Source organism: Pyrgilauda ruficollis, unplaced genomic scaffold (assembly GCF_017590135.1).
Source record: "Pyrgilauda ruficollis isolate IOZ18807 unplaced genomic scaffold, ASM1759013v1 scaffold164, whole genome shotgun sequence".
In the NCBI taxonomy this organism is placed as follows: domain Eukaryota; kingdom Metazoa; phylum Chordata; class Aves; order Passeriformes; family Passeridae; genus Pyrgilauda; species Pyrgilauda ruficollis.
In genome coordinates this window covers 1,241,119-1,258,626 of record NW_024515209.1, presented here as the reverse complement: position 1 = coordinate 1,258,626, position 17,508 = coordinate 1,241,119, and the positions used below count along the sequence as shown (strand labels likewise).

Here is a 17,508-nt window from a genome sequence, read left to right as displayed (position 1 = left end):
TGAAATGATGCTACAAAACATCCTGGCCTCAGTGAACCCTATCTCGGCACTTAGGCACAAAGTTTCTAATGTATGTTGGCCTCAGCCAACATTGCATCAAGCCTTTTCTCCTACTTTTAATAAATGTCAGTTGTCCTAAACACAGTACTTTGCAAACTGTCAGAGCTTTCAACACTGACCTATAACAGGTATGTTTTAAACACTTTCGGGAGGTTATTCTCTTGCCAGGTCACTGTGACTCGTATTTATATAAAACAAATGACATCTCCCTGGTAGCAGTCTCTTTCCTCCCCTTCAACAATGTGCCGTCATTTTAAAACTCTGGAGACTTCTTGCAGCATTATGTAAGCATAAACTTGTTTTTATCGATTGATGTAACATCAGCACACATGGAAGAAGAAGATCAATACAGGGAAGTGCTTACAGTTTCAAAGGAAACACAGAGAAAACTGAGACAACTCAGAGCAGGTGCTGCAACAAATATGTTTTTTATCAACTAGGTGTTGTAGTAAAGTGCCATGGGATATTCAAGGGGTGCTCACAGCTGATATTCTAAGGGATCATCAGTGTAAATTATATCAGTTTGTTTAATATTTTTAGTATTTTTGTATTTAACTGTATCTAATAAAGATGAAACAGAACTACTCCACTATTGCTTATAACCCGCATTTGTCACATAGATTATTCAATATCACACTGACAAACAAACTGCATTTTACTGATAATGCTTGGCAGGAACCTAGGAACACAGACTTTTACGAAATCAATGTATGTTTTCTTCCACTTTGAAGTGGCTGCAGTCAAAATGACACAGTGACTTTTTATGAGAGCAGCAAAGCTTTCACACAGCTGTGAATCTAGGCAAATATTAAACTTCTTTACCAGATTTTGCTGGGCTTGTGTGGCCAGGTGTGGGAGGCAGGGGGGCTGCAGGGAGAGCTTCTGTGAGAAGCTGCTGGAAGCTTCTTCCCCCGTGTCCCGCGGGGCCAGTGCCCTTGGCTCCAGGGCAGAGCCCTGGCCAAGGCTGAGCCCACCTGTGGCACTGGCACCTTTGGGACAACAGAGTCCAGAAGGTGGGCAACAACAGCTGGGGCGAGAGGAGGGGAGAGGAGAAGAGCCCTGCAGGGCAGGTCAGGCAGGAGAAGCACAGACAAAGGACACAGGGAGCCTGAGGAGCCCACACCACAGCAGCAGATGCACGAAGGAGGCTGTGACCCCGTGGGCAGCCCCTGCTGCAGCAGGCTCCTGGCAGCACCTGCGGCCCCATGGGAGAGGAGCCCACCTGCAGCAGGACTGGTGATCCTGTGGGATGCACCCTGGAGTGACAGGTCCTGGATTAGTGCACCCCTCAACTGCTGCGTGAGACTCCCTGATCCCCCTTTCCCTGCTGGGCCTGCTTACCTTTACCCCTACACCAACACATTTTAAAGGCTGTTATAAATGTATACAACATCCCAGTCACACTTGGAGGACTGGTGCTTTCTCAGTGCTGCACGTTTTGAACAAGGAGAGAGACACTAAAACCCTTTGTTTCAGTAGAAAAGCTCTGACACAGTGTAATGCCCTTCCTTATCCATGGAATTGTCGGATTCTAAGATCAGTGAAAGGTCTCCTGCAACCTTTGTTGTGCAATTCCTCAGACTCCCTTCTGCAGGGTGTGTCTTCAAAGTGTGGGGTGTGCTTTTTGGAACCATTCACTACTGAGGTATTTTACCATCAGGCATGATTTTCTTCAAAATTTTAATGTATCTTTACACTCAGTAAAACTTCATGGTTTCAAATACCTGCCCTTACACTGAAGTACAAAATGCCTCCCTTATTGCGCCACAACAGTTTTTTCATACACTTCAAATTTGTACTGGATACCATTCTCTTCTTGGACATCAGCAGGGACACCTGGGTACCTAGGGAGAGAGGAGAAGAAAAAGCAAAAGCCAAAAAGCAGGTAAGAGTATCATTATGATTCACCTGTAATTTATCCAATCAACTAGAAAAGCAAGATGTTTGGAAAAAAAAAATGAAAACACTGTCTTTTAGAACAGGTACACCATTTTTAGGACGCATATTAACTACTATCCATTATTTATATGCACATCTTTTAGATCAAGAAAGCATACTCTGACACAAAACAACACCCCTATTTTTGGCTTAAAGAAATACCCAACATTTTTATTAAAGCCTCCAATATGTTATTCAAAATATCAACTAAGGAAGAAGAGATTATGGAACACTGGTTTTTTTCCTTGCCCTGCTTTTCCTAGGTTGGTCTAGAGGAAATGCTAAGGACAAGGCTTTTTACAAGTCTGCAAGAGATTACTAAACAGGTGACTGCTACCATAGAAAGAGTTCTTCTATATTCCAGGTTTTCTAAACCACTTCTTATTAACAGACGCTTTCAAAAAAATCTTTTCATCTCCTCATGAAAGAAGAAGGATTTTGTATGAGTAATACTGACTTTGAGGGAGAGATACATTTTAAATTTATTTGGTAAGGTTTGGCATCATCAGGTTTCCACTTCAGTGAGGAAATTACCCGTTATTTTACAAAATCATGTTCTAACACCAATGTTCATTTCAGTACATTGGCCAAAAACAACGTATAGCTAGGAACAGCCAAGAGGGAGCACTGGGTCAGATCTCAGGACACTCAAATGAGCAGAGTAGTTCACAATATACTGGAGTTGGAGAAGGTGACTCATCCTCCCCACCCACCTTGTCTGTCCTGCATCCCTCTTCCCTGCCCCTGCCTATCCTCCCCCAGAGCCGTGCTAATCCATTCCTGTGCCCCCCGAGGAGAGCTTCACTCCTCATGCTTTCTATTTCTTCCACTGCTGGTCTGTAACCAGCTGAGAGCCAAAACAGGAGCAGCAGGAGGAGAATAGGTCTGGTCCTCCCTGGTTCTTGAGGCAGGTGCCTGAATTTTTGCTGCTCCTCAGTGCCTGTTGAATGTAATCTTGTTGCAGAGGACATAAAATCACAACTGGAATATGACAAGGATAATATACAAGAAACCACAGTGAATGGCAGAAACTGTAAGTTTTTGTACACCTTTTCCTACTATGTTTGTTAGGAAGAAGCAATTTTTTCAAGAGGGAAGGAATAACCTTAGAAATCCATAAAGCTCAAGCCTCTCCATTCAAGTCAATTTAATTTGTCTCTGGCAATTAATCAAAGACATTCAGACACCAAATACTATTTACTAACAACATACTGAGAGTTACAAAGCTTAGTAAATATTTGAGTAATTCTAAACCAGGAAACAATAAGAAAAAGCTACTTTTGCAGCAAACTGACATAGACAATTCTTTACTGTGAAGACCGTAGGAAAGTTGAAGAACACAGCAAGTTCCAAGAAAATCTGTGCAAAGTGTGGTGCCATTCCAGGTTGTGAGTGAAGTATGACTCTGGGAAAAAATTCACCTCAAACTGAAACCAACATGGCCTTAACATAACCCTTAAAACATTCAAATTAGATTATTCTGAAGACAAGCCTCATTTTGGTACTTACTCTGTTAGAAGCTTGTAGTCTTTATGATCAATTTCTGGAAAAAATGTGTCACTTTCAAATTCTTTCAAGATTCTTGTCACAAACAATCGATGATGAATTGGCTTCTCCATTGCTGCCTTTAGAAACAACACAAATTCAGTCACAATTTTATGTATCACAGGCTTTCAGCAAAGCCATGAAAATTACACTCTGAATCTCCTCTTTTAGACTCTGCTGAAGAGCACTTTCTAAAGGGATAATTTCACCCTGTGTCAGTTCCACAGGTAAGTGGCAGCAATACCTATTCTCAGAGCCTGGGGTATCTGGCAGAAGTTAAGAACAAAATTTGAATGGCCCTGTGAGAAGAAAGGAACAGCAGGCCCAGTAGCAACAAGCAATTTCTGAATCACACCTCTTTGGGAGACAGGAAGGTTTAAGTGGTGAGAGATGCCCACACCTCAAAGTAATTTGTTCTGATACTTAATATCACTGTGAGGGATTTGTGCTGTATTTTTGGAATTCCAGACATCAATCTACCCCTTAGTTTAACTTCCAAGTTGGATCTCTGGATTGTGGCAAAATGGTAACATGTGCTGAAAGCTTTTACATTTCCAAGGTCCTTGGATGAAAATGTTCCAAGATAATGTTTGTTAGGTGAGGTTCTCACCAACAAATTCAGGAGTAAGGAATATACATTTTGTTGTGAGACTGAGAAACGGCAGCTCTTCCAGACCTTGTGGGCATTAGAATAACCCATGGAAAGCTACGCTAGGGCTGGTTACAATACATTTTTGAAAAGCTTGTAGCTGCTCCTCTCTTTCGCTTAAACTGGCAACGAGCAATGCTTTTTGTGGAAGGTGACTCACCATGCAGCAGGCTATTAGGTAGTACTTCAACAAGCACAGGAACCAAGTAATAACAAATGGAATCCAATAAAATTAATTAACCACTGCTGAGAGGCTAATTTGTAGAAAAGCTGCTCTACTAGAGAACAGTTAGAAATGAAAGAGGTAAGTCACAGCACACAAGCATCGAACAGCACTGAACTGGTGTCCATGCAGTTTGTACACAAACACTAGTATTTTTCTTTGTTTAGGGACAGGGGGGTAAGAAGAGTCACACTTGCAAAATGACAGAATAATAATGTGCTTCACAAATAAAAACGTGTTCTGTTAACAGAGACACTTCTGCTTTGTAGCAGAAGAACAAACCAACTTTCTATCCAACCCTGTGGGAATCCAGCTTTATCAAGAACTCTCTACCACCACAACAGGCCAGGGAGGAGCACAGGCAGGGACCGACCACAGGCGGTGCAAAGGAAGTTAAATTTAATCCAGGGAGACCAGATGGTGACCTCTGTTCTAGGGAAATGGTTTCATTAGCTGAATGAACCAGCCAGCTGTGTCACTGTCCCCACACTCATAGAAGAAGTGCAGATGCTTCCTCAGTTTGCCTCCAGGCTCTGGAGGCCTGTGTGTGTAGGTGGCCCACGAACAGTAAACAGCAAACAGAAAAGAGTTTGGGGAAGAGCAACAGGCTGGTTTTGGGCCACATACTGCTCCTCAGCAGCAGGGAGTGCCCAGTGCCTGGCAGTGAGCATGCAAGGGGCAAGGACAAACACTTCTCCACTTCCTCTGCTCTGTTCAGGGCAACTTTCTCCTGCTTTGAGATTTCAGCACACACTTAAATCAGCCACTGGCTGCCATCCTGACCCAGCCCCAGCCCCAGCCCGGTCACCCCCAGGCTATGCCTCACCTGGTTATGGTCATGGGGCCAGACCCTGCCCCATGGACCTGTCCCACCACCCTGAGCCCTGCCACTCCAACTACTGCCCATGGGGACAGCTCCTGTTCCCTTGGGAACACCTGGCCCCCCCCCTGTTCTCCAGAGGCAACTTCAGAAAACCTCAGATAAGCAGATTTTGTATCAAACACAAAACCTTCCACAGCTGGAGCCTCCAAAGGAGTCTGTTCAGGGAGGCCTGGACTCTGACACTGCCTCAGTGAAATACTGCTGAGGACATGGCAGGGTGGCTAAAGAGTTTTGTCATAATGCTTTATTCCCACAAGGAATAAAGTAGGTCCTCACTGATACTCAATTCAGTCTTGCCCTGTCCAGCCCACTCCATTGGTTTCACCCTTTTTTTGGGACCGAAATTAGAGGAGGCACAGAGCTGAGCTGGTGGAATGGTGATGGACTCACTTCACACATCATGAAACCACACCATAAACATAAGGAAGTTGACACCTGGGTCTGTTGGTTTTTGTGGATTTGTATGCGTATGGTTTGGTTTTTTTTTTTTTTTGTTGTTGGTTTTGTGTTTTGTAACATCCTATTTAATATTTAAGGATGTGATGGACTTAGAGGTCCTATTCCTAGCAAAACCTCAATGTTGTTTTTGACCCATCTAAACCACACAGTTTAAATGTAGTTAAAAGAGACTGATACAACTTATACTGAGTGGACTCAGAGTAACCTGATCTAGTGGAAGGCTTCCCAGATCATCACAAGAGGTTTGGAATGACATGAGCCTTCAAGCCCTTTCCAGCCTGAACTTTTGTTTGGGCCTCTGACCCCCCAGGATGTCCAGAGAGCACTATTTTTCAGAGTCAAGGCCAAGACCTGAAGCTCTCAAGAGACAATACCTCCACACAGGTGCAGCAGTGTCTTAGAACAGAAACCTGGTCTGGAAATCACCATTGTAGAATGGGGAAGGCTGGTGGAGAATTGTAGAATCGTAGAAGGCTGGAAGAGACTTCCAAGATCACTGCTCACCTGTTAATGAATCTTCCAACTGTCCCCACTCACCATGCTTGAGCTGTATGTGGGAGCAGGTTTGATATTCATGAATGAAATGTCTTGGGGATGAAACTGAGCCAGAAGCTCAGTACATCTGATGAGCTCTAAGAGCTGTGAGGGACTCCAGGGCCAGCACCACAGGCTCCCAGCACACAAGAAGAACTCACAAGCCAGCAGACAGCCTTCCAAATGCCAAGTGCTCACACAAAATCACAGAGTGCCTGCCATGATGTGTAACAGCTTCATTACTGCTGTAACCCCCTGCTGGGCTCCTCCTTGCTCATCCAGGCAGACAACAGCAACCCCACCTCCTCCTGGAGCTCAGGAGATCCAGAACATTCACAGGGGATGGCACTGCACTAATATCCAAGCAAATGAACCGGTAAGTCTGTGCTGTCAGAAGCCCAAAAGCTTTCCTGGGGGCATTGCTACTGCCCTGTGGCTACATTAGGAGATAACAGACCTGATGAGGGATCAGTGTCCAGTCAAATTCAAGAAGATGACACCCACATGAGTTCTTCTGAACCCTCACTGAACTGATGGAGCTGTTTTCAATCCTTCCTGCTCTCGCTTGCCAATACCAACACTCCACCCAGCCTCTCCCTGTCCCCACTGCTCTCCCTTTCCCTGCTGCAGAGGTCAGGTAGGTTTTCCTAGAGTGTGTGAGCACAGCATCAGTGTGACCTACACAAGGGCTTGGATGGCCACCACAGCTCACAGAGAGCCTGAGGCAGCTGATGCCAATCCTCCCACAGCCTGGAGAGAACTGTGTCCTGGAACCAAGGGGCAGTGGAAGAGATGGCCAGAACCAACAGAGGGATGCTCTGTGTCCTTACAAATGTTCACAGATTTGGCTCTCCCTCTTCTGCAGTCTGAGGAGGAAAAGGATGTGAACAGCAGCAAACACCTGCCTCCATCCCACTCCTGGCAGGCGGCATCCTGTCCCAAAATGGCATCTGGAGCACATGCTGCTGCACCTTGGCTTGCCTCAGTTCCTAAAGGCTGGAGAGGGCACCTCAGCCACCTGTAGCTGAGACTGACTGGACACCTGTGTCCCAAACGTGCACTCACACAGCAGGGCAGCTGCTGCACCTTGGCCCAGCTCCCTGGATGGGGGCAGGTCTGGCTGGTGCCCCAGCTTGGTGTGTGGGCCAAGCTGAGGGCACAGCAGGGCAGGTGCCCAGACATCCTCAATAGCCCAGGGCACCCCCAGGGGTGTGGGAAACAAAAATCAGCAAAGGCCTGGAAGGTCATGGCACACTCCCTGCTCACACCATCTACAGAAACAGGCCTGCAGGATCATTCCCAGAGCTTGGTGACAACAGCCCTGATCAAGATGGAGCCCCCCAAGGCAAACTGATTAACTGATGATCCAGTGCTAAGGCTAGGAGCTGTGCTAAAAGGCTCCACAGGACTATAAGCCTCTGTCTGAAATAACCACGTGGGCTCTGGAGGCAATGGCAATGGTTCTCTGGCAATGGCAAAGCTGTCTTGAGTAGATGATTGAAAGGGAGGAAACAGGTCAAATTTTAGAACCACAAAAGGGTTTGGGTTGGACAGAACCTTAAAGCTCATCCTGTTCCATGGGCAGGGACACCTCCCACTGTCCCAGGCTGCTCCAGCCCCAGTGTCCAGCCTGGCCTTGGGCACTGCCAGGGATCCAGGGGCAGCCCCAGCTGCTCTGGGCACCCTGTGCCAGCCCTGCCCACCCTGCCAGGGAACAATTCCCCATTGCCAAGCTCCCAGCCAGCCCTGTCCTCTGGCAGTGGGAGCCATTCCCTGTGTGCTGTCCCTCCATCCTTGTCCCCAGTCCCTCTCCAGCTCTCCTGGAGCCCCTCTAGGCATGGAAGGGGCTCTGAGCTCTCCCTGGAGCCTTCCCTTCTCCACAATGGACATTCCCATCTCTCTCAATGCTTGTCCACGTCCAGGGTAACCAGGTCTCCTATTACTTTACACATTCCCTTGTACTGATCAGCACAAGCAGTACATTCCAATTTATTCTCTATCAAAACTGCCAATTTGTAATGTCAGTATTGGTGAGTAATGGTCTAAAAAAAGGCATTCTTTTCTTCCAAATACCGGAAGCCTTCAAGACAGATGCTCTTGGAAGAAGCAGCAGAAACAATAACTCTTTAGAGCTGAGCCTGTGGTAGGGAAGGTGCAAATGCTGCTGCTCACAGCTGGCTCTGGCTCTGCCCTCTGTGAGGAGAAGGTCTCTCCAGAAACCCTCTTCATGGCACAGGCACTGTCACGGCAGAGAGCCAAGGATATTTCTACTGTAGGATAACATCTGATTACAGGCTGAATGTGTTTGCACATGCAACACATGGGGGACTTCACCATGAGGAACCATGGGTGCCTCATCTTCTTGCAATCTTAGCAATCTACTTCACTGCTTCTACTGTGAAAGATGCATTTCCTCAGACACAGAGGAGAGATTCAGGAAGAGCACAAAGTGTAAGGGCACCAGAAAAACGCATTTTCCTACCCCGTGCACAGGGCACAGTATCAGCCCTGATCTCCCACCAGGTGCATTATGGCACTGCCATCACACATCTCACGTCCGAGTGCCCAACACCTGCAGTGCACCTCCCAGCAAGTCTGAAATGACTACAGCACAGCAGCACTGCTCCTTTTACTGTTAAACAGAATTTGCTTTACAATTCTTGACCCAGGGAGTGGGAGCACTAGGAACACTGCTGGATGGGAAAGCAGAGTGAGTGCGACCTTTTGTTGTATGGTTATCTCTTGTTTTTGCTGACACCATGACCTGTCAGCTCTCTCTAAATCCTATTTTCTTCCCCATTTACATGTACAAAGCGTCATACTCTGGCTAAAAAAGCTGGAGCACTTTTCCTTTTTTTTCTTTTCAAACCCATTGCAGGGTCAGTCAGCAATCTCAGTAAAATAAATACAAAAACATGGGCTCAGTAAAATAAACATAACAATACGGGCTTGTTCTGAAGAATCCAGCAATTTAGGTACTTATGAAAAGCTCTCAAAAGCACAACAACAGTGTGACACTGGCCCACTGGCAAGAGCAATGTTCAGTTTCTAGACAGGTATTCTGAACTTGAGAGCTGAGATCCCACTCTCTGAGACCTGTTCTGTTGCAATCACTGCAGTTTGCTGGTAATATGAAGGGGAAGCACCTCCTAAAGCAGCAGTAATAGGAGCTTCATCCTCATCCCATCACAGAAAATTAGTAATTTAGGAGGAGGCTAAATGTACCTTGTACACTGAAGTGCCTCCCACGATCCAAACCATGTCTACTTTGCTTTTTAACTCTGGTGAATCCAAAAGAGCTAGAGCATCATCCAGACTTTTGGAAAGATAATGTGCTCCTTTCGGGGTTTCCCTAGAAAAAGCAAAGCTCTATTACTAAATAAATCAAGGACAATTCATCATGATCATCAACACACTCTAGACACAAAATGTGCTTTGCTGAATTAACAAATAACTACATGCAGCTCGTCAGTTAATTATTTTGAAGTGCCTGTTATTGCCAAATTATGTTAGAAGTCTCATCTGACTGTAGGATTGTTCAACAGATCACAGCTTAACTGTAATTTAGAAGGCAATATAAATTAAGAGTCTGGAATTTCACAATGTGTTTCTGAAAAAGAGTAACTGAGAAATTTACATATCTAGAAGATAAAGACACAATCTATAAATTAAACATAGATCATTAAATACAGGATAATCAAGAAATAAAATGTAGATTTTGACTTGAATTTCAGAACATTAATATTTCATTCAACAAAACCAGCTGAAAAGCCAATATTCTCACATAATCACCTGCAAATCTACCAACATCCTCCAAAGCAATAAAGCACTACAAGTGGATATTTCCATTTAAAACTATTTGCGTGACTGTGGGTCGTGCATTCAAGAAGTTCTGAAAAAGGATCATTCATCCACAAATCCTAACAAAAATGAATTTCAAAAAATGGACTTAGGGGCCACCAGTGTAAGCAGGAACTGGAGAAATACAGTTAAATACACGAGTCACAAACACTATTGAAAATTGTCAAATGGTTTGTGAGCTAAAAGTAGTACTCACGATGCAAAGTAATGACAATCACCTTGTGAATGAATTCTAAATAATTAAAAATTCAGAGTAAAGTAGTCATAACACTCAGAACCAACAGCAGAAATGCTTTCTAAACAGGTATCAAAAATGGTACATTTGGAACTACTGTATGTTGTAACACACCAGACATTTTTGGTGCAGGTTTTTATTTCTTTTACAGGGTCCTTATTTATCATACTTACTTGAGCTCCCTGCTGAGCACAATATTAATCCTGTCTTTTAAAGGGCGGTTCTTCTCAGGAATGGAGAACCACGTTTTTTTACCCATTATCACTGCATTCTGTTTACCTGAGCAGGAGAGAATTGATTTGAATTGTTTAGAGGCACTGATGGACTTCCCCTGCCTTTCCAAGCCCCTCTGCAGCAGTTAGCAAAAGCACAAGCTCAGGCCCCAGTTCTCAAATGAGAACTGATTTACAAACCCACCACAATTTCTAGGAGAACCAGTCAAATTAAATCTAAAGCCAAGGTGCTACAGGTGATCAATCACACTCTAACGTTCACACATAAATATAATTTCTGACCAAACCCAAGCATTCATATCCTGATTACCTCTCATATGCAAATCTCTTAAGGAAATGAATGTTCCTCTTTATGAGGAAAAGGAGTTCCTTTTTAAAAACCTTTTAAAAAGTTTTCTCTTTTTATCAAGAGAAAAAACCCCACAATGCCAACATGATCACTATTTCCACGTTGTTTCCAGGCTGAGACACAACAGAGGCAAAGGTGACCTGGTGTGAAGATTTATGGCAGCATAATCTATTAAGAAGTCTGGTTATGAAGCACTTTACCTGCCTAGCATCTGAGATCACAGCTCATCAAGAGATCTGCAGGCAGGACAGAGCAAAATGTTTCTTTGTAATTATATTTCAAACATCTTTTTTCTTGATCACAGCTTACTCCTGCCAGGTGAGATGCAACTTGCAGACATCTAAAAAGACTTAGAACTGCCAGTTGTGTTCTGCCCTTTTTTAGTACATACAGGGTTGCAAAGGGCTGAATCGGGTCTTCTGAAAGTATGTAAAGTCTTTTACTCAGAACTGTTTCAAAATGAGATTAGACATTCCTTGTGGATTATGGAACAGACATTCGATTCAGAAAATTGAGTAAGTGGCCTAACCAAAACAGAGTTTGAAGGTAGAAAATGGAGTAAGGCACCTAATCAAAACAAGGCAATATATGAAGCTGACCAGAAGTGAGTTTTTATCAAACGAGTGAGTTTTAACAGCATTAAAAAAACCCTAAGCACACCATGGAAAAGTGACAAACAACTGCAGTATTTCTGCTCCATAGTTTGGACTTTCTGGTGCATGGATTTGGCTCAGCACTCAGAAAACTCGGCAAAATTACTGTCACAAGGGTCAGAGGGGTGGATCGAATGGCCAAGGCTGAGCCACAGCAAACAAGTTAGATAAGCTAACGCCGACTGAGAAAAACAAACCACCTCTGCTAATTAGGCAGCTTGTGAAAACCCTCCCATTTTAACTTGGAGTTTCGCGTAAAGACTTGTTAGGTAAACTTTATATGAAGTTTGCCATTCTGAAGGAAGAAGGACTTGAAAATTGCTCCCTAAGAGATCACCTGCATTGCTCGGAAATACCTGCCTCGTCTTCTTTCCTCATCTACCCCGAGCGATTGCAAAGGGCTGAAATACAGGTGGGAAATACTTGAAATACTTGTGAGGGCAGGCAGGGAAATGCGGAATCCCGAGTTCCGGGTGCCCTCACCCACACGTTACCTTCCACACGGGACGTGCTCGTCATTCTCTGGAAGTACTTGTACTCATTCCTGCCGGGGAAGCACGAACTGCGTTACAACGTGTCTTAAGAATAACTTCTCTAATTTTTTTTTTTTTTTAATTTTTTACAAGTTCTCCAATTTCAACGAAAAATCCCCACACGTGATGGGAATGTTGCAGGAGCCCGGCGAGGGGCTGTGGGACAGAACTGGGCCGATGCCACAGCCGAGGAGGGACCTTTGTCCCACAGCTGTGCTCGCATGAGCGATAACCTGCGGCCACGGCAAGAGAGAGAACCCACGCAAAAAACATCCCCACAGCCGCGCTCCCGCCACGCCGCCGCTTTCCCGCCTCACGGAGCATCCCCTCGAACACTACAGCTCCCAGCGCGCCCCGCGCGGCCCGGCCGCGCGCGCCTGCTGCCGCGCGGCGCGGGGCACGCTGGGGGCTGTAGTGCCGGCGGGGGGCGCAGCGGCGTCGGGCCGCGGCGGGGCCCGGCCATGCCGCGGGGCCGGCGCGGCGGCGGGGCCGCGGGGCAGCCGGTGCTGAGCAGGTTCTTCGGGGCGGCGGCGAGCAGCGGCGAGTGCGGGCCCCGCTACACGGTGCGCAGGGTGGGGCGGGGCGGGCACGGCCCGCTGTCCCGGTATCCATCCCGGTATCCATCCCGGAATCCCTGAGCGGGGCACGGACACTGCGGGACAGGCTGCCGGGTCCCGGCTGTACGATCTGTGTGGGCGCTGGTACCTGGTAGTCGGGGAGCAGCCTGGCAGGAAGGACACGGAGCTGCTGGAGAGGGTCCAGGGGAGGCCACCAGCGGCGTCGGCCCGCGGTACCTGAGCGGCGGCCAGGGCAGCCGCCCGTCCTTGCCGATGCCCATGTTCTGGCTGACGGCCACGATGGAGTTGAGCGAGCGCGCCATGGCCGCTCCGCTCCGCTCCTCTCCGCGCCGCGCCGGGGCCGGGCAGAGGCCTGGAGCAGCTGCCCAGGGAGGGCCTGGAGTGTCCCTGTGTGGAGCCGTGCCAGCCCCAGCTGGACACGTCCTGTGCCACTGCCCAGGGCACCCTGCCTGGCCTGGGCTGGGGACCAGGTCATCTCCAGACATCCCTTCCAGCCCCAGGTATCCCAGGATTCTGTGATACAGGATGTGCCTGGTGCAGAGGAGCTGGAGCTTGGCACCGGTTTGCTGATCTGGGCAAGGCCAGCATGTTGGTCCATATCATTGGGACTTCAGTGTTGAACCCCTGTGCCTTCCAGTTCTGCAAAATGTGGAATATGCTAAGATATTCATAAGTAAGGATGTTCTCTGAGGTTTGGTCTTTGTGTTCTTTGAAGCCTGATCAGCCAGAAGTGGGACCTGATCAGTGGGACAGGCAGCAGCTGCATCCCTTAGTCAAGGGCTCCTGCAATTAGCAGGTTTTAGGGATGTAGATCAGGATGTTGGCGCAAGCCCTGCGTGGCTGGCAGCCTGGTGGAGATGCTCAGGGCAGAAGCAGACCCAGCCCTGCAGGCACCGCCCCGGCCCTGGGCAGGGCAGAGCCCGGCCGGGGCCGCCCAGCCCGGCGGCAGCTCGGTCACTGCTGGCAGAGGGGCAGCGCTGGGGCAGACCCCGGCTCTGCTTTGTGTCAGGAACGCCAGTGAGGGCAGGGAGAGGGCAGGGCTGGGCTGGAGTCCTCTGCAGGGTGTCACTGCTGGCTGCTGCACGCTGAGCAATGAATCCCATTTTTGGGCAGCTCTGGCGTGCTGTGAGCCATGCTCCTGTCCCAGGTGCTGGAGGTTAGGTAACTCGGGGTCTGAGTGCTGGTAGGTGCACGGCCAAAAAAGCCTGCAGATCTTCCCTGTCAGCACTGGGGAAAAGTGGCTGTGTCTCAGCAGTTGGGTTTCATTCTGAGTTTGTGTTTTCCACTCTCACTGCAGTTTCTGTTTCCAGCCCCTTCCCTCCCGGGAAGGGTGTTTGGTTTTTTTACCTCTGACTCAAGTCAGCTATTTTGGTCCAAATATATTTTGAAAGGTGTGATTACATCTTTCTGCCCTAGTAGAATAAACTTACTAATTAGTGTTACTTTGGTGATGTTTCACAGTGGACTTGAAAACTGCTACTCATGTGGGCTGTGGTTATGTGGAGGTTTTGGGTTTAGTTGGTGAGGCTGGAGTTCCTGCTTAGTTCTAAGGAAATTGAAATTCCATGGTTAAACCATCTGTGGTCACGAGATGAGATGTAGATGCAAGCTGCTGGAAGCACCTGTTGTGTGCTCCTGTGCAAAGTGTTTATGTTTTGTTGGACTTAGAAATTAATTCTTATTTGGTCAAGCTTCTTGCAAAAGGTCAATGATGAAACAGCAAAATTGGTGAATTTTCTATTTACATAGTGTTCTAACTGCATGTTTCAAAAGACATCTAAGGAGCAGGATGCTCCAAGCTCCTCCATCCTGGCCATCAGCAATACCAGGGGTGGGAGGTTGGACTATTTTGCCTTAACTTATTGTGAAATTGCTGTGTTCTCTTTCAGAGAAGAGCAAACAGAAAAAGTAACTGAAGTTATTAGTTTAATTTATGTTTCAGGCTTCTAAATGTGGCACAAAAAGGAGCACATCTACTGAAAGCAATGAACCCTGTGAGAAGAAGACCAAGGCACGACAAATTACCCTGGAAGAGATCTGTAACCCACTGAAGGCTCAGGATAAAAGTGAGTTGACTCTTAGCAAACCTTCAAGCATTGGCAGCCAGTCAATGAGGTTTTCATTGTCAGCTGCTTTGTTGCCTCAGAAATGCCTGGGTTCTGGCTTTGAGCAGAGAATTTAATAAGTTAATGTTGGTATGAAAACCAGTGAATGTAAAGTTCATTATGTTGCAATAGGAAGAGTTAGGCTCTTGAGTTTCAGAGTGGGAACGGTATTAAATTTGTTGATGTGGTGCTTTGAAGTATCACTAGTACACCCTCAAGAGGCAATACTGTCTGCTTAAAGAAAAGCATTGAAAGAAAATCTGCTTGATTCCCAGTATTCTTAGCTAACTTTAGCTGTGCAGTTGTCAGTTTGAAAAATAATGATGCATCTTTTCCCACATAGAGAGAGGCACACAAGTGAGGAATGCTGGTTTTCTGGGGAAGTTAACCAAGCTGTTTAAGTGCATGATTCTCTCAGGCTGGCAGAAATACTGCAGTGGGAGCTGAGAGGGAACGCAGGGAAGAGAAATGGTTGTGTCTGTGCTTACTGATGTTCTTCTAATGGACGTTCTCTTTTAGAAAATAAGTTGTTAATATATTTTTGTTGTTAATTTTCACCAAGAAGAATCTCAGAAGCGTGAGAAGTCCCGTATCTGTTTGGAAACTCTGGGCAGGCTGAGAGAGTTCTGCAGTGATTCAAACCAGCAGTGTTCCAGCCTTCGAGAGGATGGCTTTCAGCAGAAAGAAAAATGTCCCAGTGTTACTGGGAGGAGCTCAGAGCTGAAAAATCCTCTTCCATCTTGGGACAGCGGCCCAAAGGTCGCACAGAAGGTATGCAGAGCTTTGGCCCTGTGGGCTGTGTGGATTGCTTGTTGTGAGTTAAACCAGCAAGCTTTGGCGCAAGCTTCCCTTTGTGCTCCTGTGCTCTGACGTGGAGCGGTGCAGCAGATCCCCACGGAGCTGTGTTTGTGTACAGATGTTTTCCTGAAGCTCCCTGCATGGTGAGCAGGTTGGCTGGTCCGGCTCCTCAGTGAACAGCAGCGTCACGAGGGGACAGAAGCCCTGTTGGTGTCACCTGTGCCTGTGGGGGAAGCTGTAACACCCTGTGGCACGTGTTCAGAGAGGCACTTCGCTCAGCTGGCTTTCATTTCCACACGTGGGCTCTCAAACTTCCAACGGGCTTTCTTTGCAAAAATGTTGTGTAGGGTTATCACTGAGATGTGGCTTAATCTAGCTGCTGGTAAATCTAGCTAGTAAAGGTATCACTGCTTTTTCATCTGCAGGAGGTAGGGGTAGCTCACAGAAAAAGTTGTCATGAAGATACGTATGGTACGAGTCAAGAGACTTGAGTGGAATAATAGTATTTTGCTTCCCATTAACATAAGTTAATGATGGGGTTTGGGGGTCAGCTGCTCAGGTCCTAGAATGCATCTCATGGCTTAGTGTGGTGGCTGCTCTTTAGCGGAGTTCTGCAGCTGGCTTTTTGACAGAAGGAGCTTGTATGAAAAGATGATTTTAACCTTCCCTGTCTGAGGGCTGTGGTCTTCAGCTGGGGATGTGGGGTCCAAATGCTGAAGTGAGCAGCTTGTGGCAAGAGAATTCTCTTGTGGTAAGGGGTTGAGGTTGTGAGGATGGGGTCAGCTGGAGAACCCAGAAAACTGGTTTTTCCTGCCTTCCTTGGAAGGGGTCCTTTTAGCTGTTTGTGTCTTGCTTTTTACTTGGTAACCTTCCTCCAGCTGGTAACTTAGACCATCTCAACAAGTCAGCTTTTGTGTTTGTTTCTACTCCTTGTGCCTTTTTTCATGCCCTTATTTCACGGGGTTTGTCAGTTTCCTGTAAAATGAGACAAGGTCACCCTGTTTGGCTGGCACAGACCTTGGACCAAAGAGGGCTGAGGATTGTGCAGCAGAGACATCTGAGCTCCTGAAGGCACCCAAGTTCTGGGTGCAGGGCAGCTTTGTTTGAGCTGGGCTGGGTTCTCTGGCTTAGTGGTGTGCAGTTGTGGGGATTTTGCAGGTACAGCTAAGTGCTGTTTTTCCCTGGTTGTTCTCTGACTGCACGCTTTGTACATTCCCGTGACCCAAAGGATATATGATTTAAGCTATCTCTGTTTGATTGTTTTTTTTCTGAATTACCATTGTTGCTAAACAGTCTGCTCACTTTGTTTCTGGTAATCTGAGCAGGACCCGTGGTGAGATTACAAGAAATGGAAGTTTATTGGCTTTGTTTGCAGATGCGGAGTTAATAGCACAACCTGATTAATTTTGTTTTAAATAGTCATATGCTTTAAAAAATTCTGGAGGGTGTTGTCTTTGTATTTTTTTTAACCAATATTATCTGTACTTGATCTTGTGATATAAGTGAGGAGGAATTTTGCTGTAAGTGAAACACTTTTCAGCATTTCTCTCTGCACTTCTGAAGCCATCACGGTGCTGACCATACAGAGCAGCACAGCGTGGTAGAGCTGAAGTTGCTTGGCAAGAATAGGCTACATAATGTCATTGCAAATGATAAACTGCAGACACAGTGAGCTCAAAGCATTTCACATTTAAGGTTTTAGAAACTGTAGTGCTGATTTTCTGTGTTTAAATTGTTCTGAGAGGATTGCTGAGCTTAGGGATGAAGTGCAGACTGGAGAAGGAGTACAGTTCTGGTGGCTGAGACAGGGAACGGAGACTCACATTGGTTTATTTCTTGATTTACTGTGGATTTTTGGAACATCATTAATCT

At 46.5% G+C, this 17,508-nt stretch overlaps 2 protein-coding genes across 3 annotated transcripts in view; one reads left to right on the top strand and one right to left on the bottom strand.

Moving 5' to 3' along the window:
* Positions 1 to 1,725: 1,725 nt before the first annotated feature.
* DHFR (dihydrofolate reductase) lies at positions 1,726 to 13,083 on the bottom strand. Its single transcript, XM_041463333.1, has 6 exons — positions 12,950 to 13,083; positions 12,117 to 12,166; positions 10,561 to 10,666; positions 9,517 to 9,643; positions 3,508 to 3,623; positions 1,726 to 1,904 (listed from the first exon to the last, which is right to left on the bottom strand). Exons 1-6 carry the CDS (start codon positions 13,033 to 13,035, stop codon positions 1,817 to 1,819), a joined length of 573 nt encoding a protein of 190 aa, XP_041319267.1. The 5' UTR covers positions 13,036 to 13,083; the 3' UTR covers positions 1,726 to 1,816.
* MSH3 (mutS homolog 3) overlaps positions 12,604 to 17,508 on the top strand; it is a 94,509-nt gene continuing 89,604 nt past the window's right edge. Inside the window, exons 1-3 of one of the 2 annotated variants that reach the window (XM_041463332.1) lie at positions 12,604 to 12,718; positions 14,676 to 14,799; positions 15,404 to 15,609. In XM_041463332.1, coding sequence (XP_041319266.1) covers positions 12,617 to 12,718; positions 14,676 to 14,799; positions 15,404 to 15,609 — 432 coding nt within the window. In that variant the 5' untranslated portion in view covers positions 12,604 to 12,616. Of the gene's footprint in view, positions 12,719 to 14,675; positions 14,800 to 15,400; positions 15,610 to 17,508 lie in introns of both variants that reach the window. The other variant, XM_041463331.1, reaches the window with a different exon arrangement.

Coding starts and splice junctions, on each gene's coding strand:
- DHFR (XM_041463333.1), bottom strand. CDS start 13,035: ATGGCGCGCTCGCTCAACTCCATCGTGGCCGTCAGCCAGAACATGGGC. Junction 9,644..10,560: donor GTGCTCAGCAGGGAGCTCAA/GTAAGTATGATA, acceptor TGCTTTTTCTAG/GGAAACCCCGAAAGGAGCAC. Junction 1,905..3,507: donor GACTACAAGCTTCTAACAGA/GTAAGTACCAAA, acceptor CTCTCTCCCTAG/GTACCCAGGTGTCCCTGCTG.